This window comes from Astatotilapia calliptera, chromosome 11 (assembly GCF_900246225.1).
Source record: "Astatotilapia calliptera chromosome 11, fAstCal1.2, whole genome shotgun sequence".
Classification (NCBI taxonomy): domain Eukaryota; kingdom Metazoa; phylum Chordata; class Actinopteri; order Cichliformes; family Cichlidae; genus Astatotilapia; species Astatotilapia calliptera.
Window position 1 is genome coordinate 17,943,843 of NC_039312.1, and position 9,204 is coordinate 17,953,046.

Below are 9,204 nucleotides of genomic sequence, written 5' to 3' on the forward strand. Positions count from 1 at the left end.
ATTATTACTACATTTTATTTTGACGTTTGACTTTTTTTAAAAGTGATATTCAGGATGCCAACCACTTGTAAGCTTACCAAGGCAACACACACAGTATACTTGAAGTTTGGTCAGATTCTGAGCTAAATTTTTGCTTGCATTTGCATTTTTACTGAAACAATTTTTGTTAAGATCTTTGTGTTTAGACAACATTAAACACAGAAATGTATCTCACTTGTGTAAAAGAGAAAAACGGTTTTCGTCACAGTCTGCAAACTACTGAGCAAAAAATATTATTTGTGCAATCCTTGTACTTTTTTTTGCGACATCATACTTGGTTCGTAGCTTATTTAGTATTTCGAGATCTTATTATTGTTACAGTGCAAAAGTATAAACTATTCTTCTAATAAACACTAACAAAGAGCCTCTGAGCAGTCATCACATTTCAATAACACAAATGCCAAGACGGATGTCGTACCAGATGTTAAGTAAGTACGATTATTTGTCTTTTAGGGTGAAGGTGGACATGAACATGCAAAACATGCAAAACAGGGATGCACCATTATATATAAGGAACATCAGTACTGGCTTATATCAGCCTTGCTGGCTGCCATTTACCAAGTTGTGGAGAACTGAAAGATTTTAATGTAGTTTTCATTGTCTCCCGGCACAAATTATTACATACCGATAAAAAAAACCCATATATGCTGCATTGGTACTTTCCAAGTTGTTATTTTAACATAAAATTTCTTAACCATTCTTGCATCCCTATTTCACACCCCACACATGGAAACCACACTTGGCTGATGTGTGGTTTCAATGCAAAGCCCACAAAGCGCTTGGGGTGTCTAGCCATATAAGAAATGGATTTTGTATTTAATTATTTAATGATTCTTGGCCTTATGAGCCTTATGAGTCTTGGCTGCATGATAGTTTCACAGAAACCTATTTCTTCTATGTTACAATAACTTAGAATTGCAGTTAAATAAAGAAAAATTGGCATTATGACGTAAAATGAGACACAAAACTTTTTGTGCTTAGTTTTATCTGCTTTTTATTGCCCAACTTAAATGTAATCAGAGAAGGGGGTTTAATAAGACACTAAGAGTTTGATGATCATCAAATAGGTCTGTGGTTTATCATGTGTCCTCTCAGTACAACTAAAACATCTGCAGTATTTACAACACTGATACTGGACCACATCATTTTTATTTAATGGCACATTAAACATTTCCTTTTATCGCTTGCATTATTATCACCTCTCCCTCCTACCAGTTCACAAGAACCGCACCACATCTGTAATTCTGTAATAAGTCTGTAATAAGTCAGTGCGGCATGTCAAGTGTCAGGCATGAATACTTTCATACACTATGTGCATGTGTCTTTTTCATAGGTACAGGCTATTTCCTTAAGCGCAGTCAAAACAGTCAAATATTGTGTTATGCTAAGCAGTCCTGTTTTCCTAACAAGTTGTACTTCATGACCAAGCCCGCTTGAACAGGGTCTGGAAAGGGTCTCACTGTCAGAGAGCAATGAGACCTGGTCTCTCTTTCTATCACCAGTTCAGTTCTCTAAAACAGGGCCCCTAAAAACTCACCTGGTCTATTTTGACACAACAAACACGACCAACACTGCTGATCATTAAATAAAACTAAGCGCTAGATGACAAAAACAGTGTCTGTAGATATGGCGCTACTCACTCGTGTATTAAATAAAGGCCCCAAATGTTCATGAAACAGCATGAATCAGCTGTTGTGTTTCAACTCTTGTTGGAACTGTTGTTTACTAGCTCCCTTCTTGATTGCCAGTATGAATTTGAAACAGTTCTTGAAACATAAAAACTTTAAAGCAAGGCATTAAAAAAATAAGAGAAAAATTGTTTCCATAACTGTAAAAAACAGAAACGTTTACCTTCCTGTTCCTGTTTCTAAAACGGGACTCGATCATTCCCTCACATTTACTAGGAAATTCAAACCATATGATACATAAAACTTCCAGCCATTAATTCTGCGAATGCCTCTGCGAATTATCCAATAGTTTTCACACTTCAAATTATCAGCATTCAACGCCCTTTCCTTGGACAGGGCACTTGGCTCTCATTTAATATAGATGTTTTCATTTAGCAGAGGAAATTTGGTTACACTTTACATTAACTGCATCCTGATGTGAGTGAGGGGAAGGATTAGGGTCCGGCATTCGATTTCAAGAGGAACTTGGGAAGAACTCTCCAGGTAGAACGCATATTAGAATTTAAACAATATGGTGAGGAAAAGAAGGGTTGGGGTGCAAAGGCATATGGGGTTAAAGCAAGCACAAACATGCACAGCAATTCAACTCTCCAGCTCCAGTGCCATAACCTGGGCTTTTGAGAGTACAAATTGAAGGAAGGATTACGGCGAACCCTGAGACAACGTACACGGGACCTCTCTGACAATGTCTGCACTGAACTTCTGCTCTTAAACTCAATGCATGACTAGAAGACTGGTTTGACTGAAATATAAACTTCAAAAGCTTTCAATTACTGGTCTCTGACTCAACATAAACTCATAAATCAAAAAATTAACCCTCAGAGGTCTAGCATGGGATTAGCACTGCTCACATTATTCTAACTGTATTATTCTTAGCGTTCACTTTGCAGAACTTTGCAGGTAAAGGCGAAAAGAAAGCTCTAGTATTAAAATAAAATGCTCTAACTTCTGTGGTGTACTTGTTGCTCAGACTTGAGACTGCCTTTATGTTTGCTACCTTTTCACACCTTCTATATTAGTAGAGACATTACCAGGGGTACCTCAAGCACAAGAAATGCAACTAACAGTTTACTGCTGCAATCCAGCTTAACATGTAAAAACCATATATCCATGAAGGTTAGTAAATAACACTATTATAGAATAAACAAGTGAATTTAAATGCATTAACTATAGCTTATGATACTTGGTCTAAGTTTATGTAAATCCTAATAATTATTATGAACTATTTTTGGATTATGTATTTTTGCTTTAAAAATAAAAAAAAAATTTGTCCAGCAAGTTAACTTTACTCAATCTGATAGGCTACATATTTTTATGGAGACAAATTATTGCAAAAGCTTTCATACAAAGAAACTCCATCCCAGTCTACATTAAATGCTGAAAAAAGTCGCAACAGGCATAAATAACACTTTAACAGGCGTTATTACGACACCGAATAAAAACTCGGGCACAATAAGTGGAATCGTGTACGAGAAACATGTGTTATTGATAGTGCTGTCACATAAACATAATGATAGCGGCCGGAGAGCAATCAAATAATTAAAGCATCTTTCTCTTTTTTTAAAAAAGCCGTTCCGTCACAAAGTGCGCACCGTCAGCACAACCTTACTCAAAGTAACCCTCAACATCTTAGCGCTTAATCAAATATCGACTGGCCTGCAGAATGACGTAATCTTGATGAACATTGCTGTTCAAGAGAAAAAGAGGAACATAAATTTAACGTAAACAAGGATACCCTGGGGTAACAGCGTAACCACCGGCCCATTATATTCCAGACAGTCATTGGTGAACCGCAGCACGCACGAGTCCCGAAGATTAGCCTGCTCTGCGTATCCCTGGATGGGACAGGCATGACAATGATGCAGGGGTCCAGCTTCGGAGATTTAGAGCTAAATGAAAACTTAGAAGACGTGCCAAATTGGTGTGAAGTGCAACGAAAAGCGCCCGTTGCAATTGCCCGTTGTCCTTTCAGATAATTTTCTGCAGACTTGCCTTAGCCGCTACTTGACAGACCGAGCTGCAGCGGCACTTGACTCCGCGATTCAACTTCAACAACAGTGTAAGAGACAGGCCAAACACACGGAGCGCGAAGTGACATGACAATGCACTCACTCAAACAAAACTCGCACGACACAAAGCTGCAGACACCAGGAGGTGAAAGAAATAAAACAAAATCACATCTTTAGAAAGACTGCTGAAGCGAACGAGAAAACAAGCTGTTGCATGAAAAAGGGAGAAGGACAAGTGAGAAGAATCGCTTTTTAAAAGAATAAAAATAAAAAGATGACAAACCTGCAGAGGCGCGTGCACGGTCCTCTGCATGGTGGCAAGGCTTTCAACTTACCAAACAAGTGCAGAAAATGTGAAGCAGTCTCTCAGAAGAAACCACGTTGGACTGAGAAAAGATTACAATACGATCTATTTAGAGAGCATAACGTCACCCTGGGTGACGTCACGTGGGATTCCTGAACTTCTAAATCATTGTGGTCCGCTGGTGGGTGGAGCCAGCGGGGGCGGAGTTTGCAAATGCACGCCCAGGGGCATGTATGAACACCGCTGGCCCTTGGTGGGTGTGGTCCAAAGCTGGAGCGCCAGTACAGAGCAATGAGTGCAAATAAACGTGCGGTGCTGCAGCTTCTATCTGTCAAGTGCGAGAGCGATAAACGGGAAAACCTGCTAAACAGTCCCACGCGTGAAGTATAATCAAGACCCTGCAAACTTTAACCAACAAAACTGAAACTTTATAATAGGAAGCTCCCTACAAGTAAATAAAAATAATTCTACTATTTGCTGATTTCCAGCTCCATATCTTTATTCTTGGACTCAGTAGCTTTGAACATTAGCCACAGCCTCACAGCAAATCCACTGCTGAACCAAGACGTTTTAACTCCTCTTTTAAAAGCTACACTTCCTTTACGCCAGCTTTCTATTGATTGACTCCCCCTTGCAAACAGAAGGCTTGAACATCAGGCTAGATGACTGGGATGACTATATTAGGGCTGTTTCCTCTCACAGGAGCTTTGATTATGGCAGTATTATCTATTTATGTACATGCGAGAAAACAAGGAAACACAACACAAGTCCCCCTTTAAAAGGAACCAAGCAGAAACTGACCTTTACAATGTACCTTGTGTGCGCTTGTGTGACATGATGAGTGAAGTGTTTTTCATGCAAGAATACAAATTTTCTCAGACTTGTAGTCCTCGGATTTGCTAATTCAAAAATTCAAGTAGAATTTGGGAAAACTCTACCTACAAACCTAAAGAACCTAAAGTAATTATGAAACTGGGAATCTCTTCAAAATAAATTATAATAAACATACATGACCAAGTCTAATGACTCCAGAAACAGGAAAGTTACTTTTTGCCAGAATTACGATTCAGCCTCAGTGACAATCTGCATACTGTATTACTCCCTGACGTTACTGTCAGGGCCTTAGAAACGTGTTTTCGTCAAACTGGCTTCATTTTTTGCTTATGTTTCACAGTGAGACTATAACCTGGCAGGACTCAATGCATCATCAACAGCTTGACTGGCAAATGAACTGAATGTGCAAAACACAGAGTGTTGCCTGTTGCCTTTTCTAAAGTGTGCCTTAGCTACAGCACATAGAAGAGATTTAAACAGCTCTGAAGTATACAAAGCATTTATGTTGGAGCTCTGCACGACCTGCTGGTGCCAACTGGCTGTGATTTCTTGGGCCACAGACACTGGTAGTGAAGCCATCCTCGGTTCCAGGGATTAATGACTCCTCACACATTGAGAAATGTTTACCACTCGCCACTCCACTAGACACACTAAGAGCTCTGTCACTGAAACAATAACGCAGTCTGAAAAGCCCTCATAACTCAGAGCCTCTCCGCCTTTGTCTTTTAACCAGAGCTTTAATCAACATTTATGACATCCTTTTGTCTCTTTATTGCCAATATATTTCCCAACCAATCCAAACATTATGCTCCCAGAGGAGCAGACTATTAAGGTTGGAAAGAGCCGATACAGTTTGGGTCAGTGACCCACACTAAAGTGGACTTGATCTATATTATACTAAACCTTTTATTATTATGCCTTTGTGCAATGCTTCTAGCTAAGATCACCTTGGGAAGATAAGGACCAGTGATGATGCTTTGTTGTAGCAGGTGCAAAAGGTGAAGGAGGCTAATAACAAAAGCGTCTCATAGGTTTTCAATTTTCATCAAAATATAAAGCACTTTGTACAACACTCTCAAAAAAGGTTTATGGCATATGCTTTGATTATTGCAAAGAAATTGATCCTGCAGCTTTGGAAAGGCAATGAGACTCCTGTATTAAAAATGTGGCTTACTGAACTTATAAACACTCTTCACCTTGAAAAAATAAGATATAGTATGAATGACAATGTAAAAGAGTTTGAATTAATCTGGCACCCTTTACTTATATACCTTGGGAAAATATAAAACTTTGTTTACTTGTTTCTCTTCCCTTTTGCCGACAGCCGGGGTATTGGGACCCCTTATGGGTGACTGCGGGTTTTTTTTTTTGTTTTGTTTTTTTGTTTTTTTTGTTTTTTGTTGGTGTTGTTTAATTATTTGCCTTGTTAGTTTAGAAAAAAAAGGAGCATAAGTTATGTTATGTCAATTTGTAAAAACTACAATCATGATACTTGCTCTCAATAAAAATATTTGAAACAAAATATAAAGCACTTTAATGAATATTCCACTTTGCAAAGCAGTCAGCTATAGGAAATAGATGTCCAGATTAATGCTGCTCTTCATACCTCAAACAGAGATGACTACGCCCAAAGAGATATTAGTATAAAGCTCTTAGTAACTGTGCAACAACAGAAATCTAAGATATTTAGTTATCTGTTACCGCTCATATAAGCAAATACTTCTCCAAAATTTGGGGTAGAAAAAGCAAAATAGAAAATAGAAATATAAAACTAACAAATGATTGTAGGTCTTTGTCAACTGGTGTTTTCTTGTTTTCACGCACTACTGGTGCATCCTCACCTTACATTTTGGGTTAAAAAAAACTTCTAAAACTCTGATTTTAACCAACAATATATCAAAGCAGTCACTTTAGTCTGTAGATGAGATCATCCATAGTGGTGTGTTTGTTTTAAAATCGCTACGTTTCAATCAGAGGCTTCACCATCGAACTCTTATCACATATTTAAGACCAAGCAAGTCATGACTGTTGTGGCAGAGGGAAAGATGTAAGATAAGACCTAAGCAGCCAAGTCAATTTTACTGGCATCTGAAAGAAGATAGTCTGGGCTTTCCACAGCAGTAGTTATGTTGACAGATTCAAACTTTCTTCAGAAATGTTCTATTTTTTTAAATTACTTAACAGAATAAATTGGTATATAGTCTGAATGTCAAAAATAAATAAATAAATAATGTAGAGTTACTAATTTGTCTGATTTGAAAACATAATCATATCTTTACAAAGCCAGGAAAATATACCAGCCTAGCTGACTATAAATATTGAAAGACATTGCTTCTGAACTGGTGGGAATATCATTCCAAGTGTTTGCTGTTCAGTGGTTAAAGATCAGGAACTACTATGTGGTGAGGGAAACCTCAGGACATACTGAATATCACAGTGTTGACACTCTGACAATGTCAAGGTCTGTGGGTTGTAAAAGAAAAAAAGTAGATATATTTGTGTTACTTGAAAAATGAGAATGTTCAGTAATTCACTGCATTGCAAAACAACAATACAGTAATAAAAAATTCAATACTGGTTTATGGGGATGTTTTGCAATTAAACTTCAAAATAAGGATAGAAAACCCTTTACTCTACAGGCAGTTGTTTAACCAGTAAATTTACTTTTGTGCACTGCAACATCTGAGTTACTCAAATTTCAGCATTCAGATTAATCATTGAAATACTGAAATGAAGCTAGTGGTTTGAAACTGTCAAGACTCAGTAATTTCTGTCTTGGTATGTCAACTATCTCTGCTGAGCTTTCTAATGGCCCTGGGAGTCTTGTCCAACAAAATATATACTCTGGAGGGTCCTCAGTAGATAACCTTAGTGGCTTTTTCTCGCTCAAACACTTGACCCTATAACATTTACATTAGGTGGACGATAAATGGTGGTGCCTGAGTGAAAGCTATGGAGATTTGTAATTGTGTAGGATAATCTTTTTGCACAGCACTTGCGAGAAAGTTTATCAGTCTAATGATATATGAACTTGTCTTCTGTGTTACTTAAAGGGGATTATTAATAACATTTTTAACAATAACAATTTTTAAATGTTATATGGCGAGGCTAACAATAACACTATCATAACACCTTTAGATTACATTACAACACTGCATGGATAATATGTTGTGAGTGGTATTTCCATTGTGTTAGTCATCCCTATATGATTTATATTGGCTTGCGGGACCCGCGGTCCTATTACAAATCACTTAAATAAACACACTGATGATTTGAGTTAGAAATAAAGTCCCTAGGGAGCTGTTTTCACTTTCAGCTGTTTGAAATAAGTCTCCACTCCATGCAAAAATGAAGCCAGAAGGACTGAGGTGCCCTTTCTTTACTGTAGAGTGTAGGAGTGAGGAAATTATCTTATTGGTTGACTCAAACTTGCTGGGCAGTTCCCAGAGAACAGAAGGGTTTGGTCACTTACGAGCAGCTATTAAACGTGACTTTGCCTGCATGTGTTTCCACAGTGAGGTTGAACAGTCTATTCAGTACATCCTAAGCCCAAAGAATCCCAAACATATCTATTACCTCATCTCTAAACTTAAGAGTAATGATTAGGTGAAGCCTTACCCATCAAGCAAAAACTTCAATAAATAACAGAGGATAAGCCATGCCAGGATTTTTAAAAGAAACCCATCAGTTTCCTCAAACAAGAAGCTGTGAGTGATGTAATGCTTTCATAGTAATATCCCACAGTGTTCTCATGCATAACTGGAAAAGAAAAAAGTTTTACCATCACTGGTCTGAAATTTGGATGAGCCCAGTTATGACCCATTACACATTCATCAGGCACAGACTCAAAGATACCACACAGTCCATGGATGCAAAAAAAGTAACTAAAGAATTCTTCCACTCACTTTTTTGCCTCTTTAAAAAGGAACATTTGTTGCATATTGTCACATATACATTGTAGAGACCCGTGTTTCTCTCTTACAAGTTGTTGCATCAGTCACTCTGTTCTCCTGAAAACAGTCAGATGGGGGGGGGGGGGGGGGGGGGGGGGGGAAGAAAACCAGCTCCAGATTAGATTAATGACAAGGCACAAAATGTTTCAGATCTGTTACTCTGACAAGTAATTTAATTAAATGTAGCGTACACATGCTGTAGTTATTCAGAACCTGTGCACATTTTCAAATTGATTTTATGCATTAATGAACGATGAAAAATGGCAGCATGCACTTAATTCCAGCCTGTCTCTACCTCAGACTACCTCAGAAAATAAAATCACTTTGCAGAACAAGGCATGTGAAGTGCTGTTGATAGTAGGAAAAAAAACATATAA

General features: G+C 38.0%; 1 protein-coding gene across 7 annotated transcripts in view; it reads right to left on the bottom strand.

Annotated features, from left to right (window-relative positions):
- Positions 1-9,204, bottom strand: part of creb5b (cAMP responsive element binding protein 5b) — a 47,291-nt gene that overhangs the window by 36,891 nt on the left and 1,196 nt on the right. For 5 of the 7 annotated variants that reach the window (XM_026185983.1, XM_026185982.1, XM_026185980.1 and 2 more), the window contains exon 1: positions 4,020-4,076. In XM_026185983.1, coding sequence (XP_026041768.1) covers positions 4,020-4,049 — 30 coding nt within the window. In that variant the 5' untranslated portion in view covers positions 4,050-4,076. Of the gene's footprint in view, positions 1-4,019; positions 4,157-8,779; positions 8,885-9,204 lie in introns of those variants that run through there. The other 2 variants (XM_026185985.1, XM_026185984.1) reach the window with 2 other exon arrangements.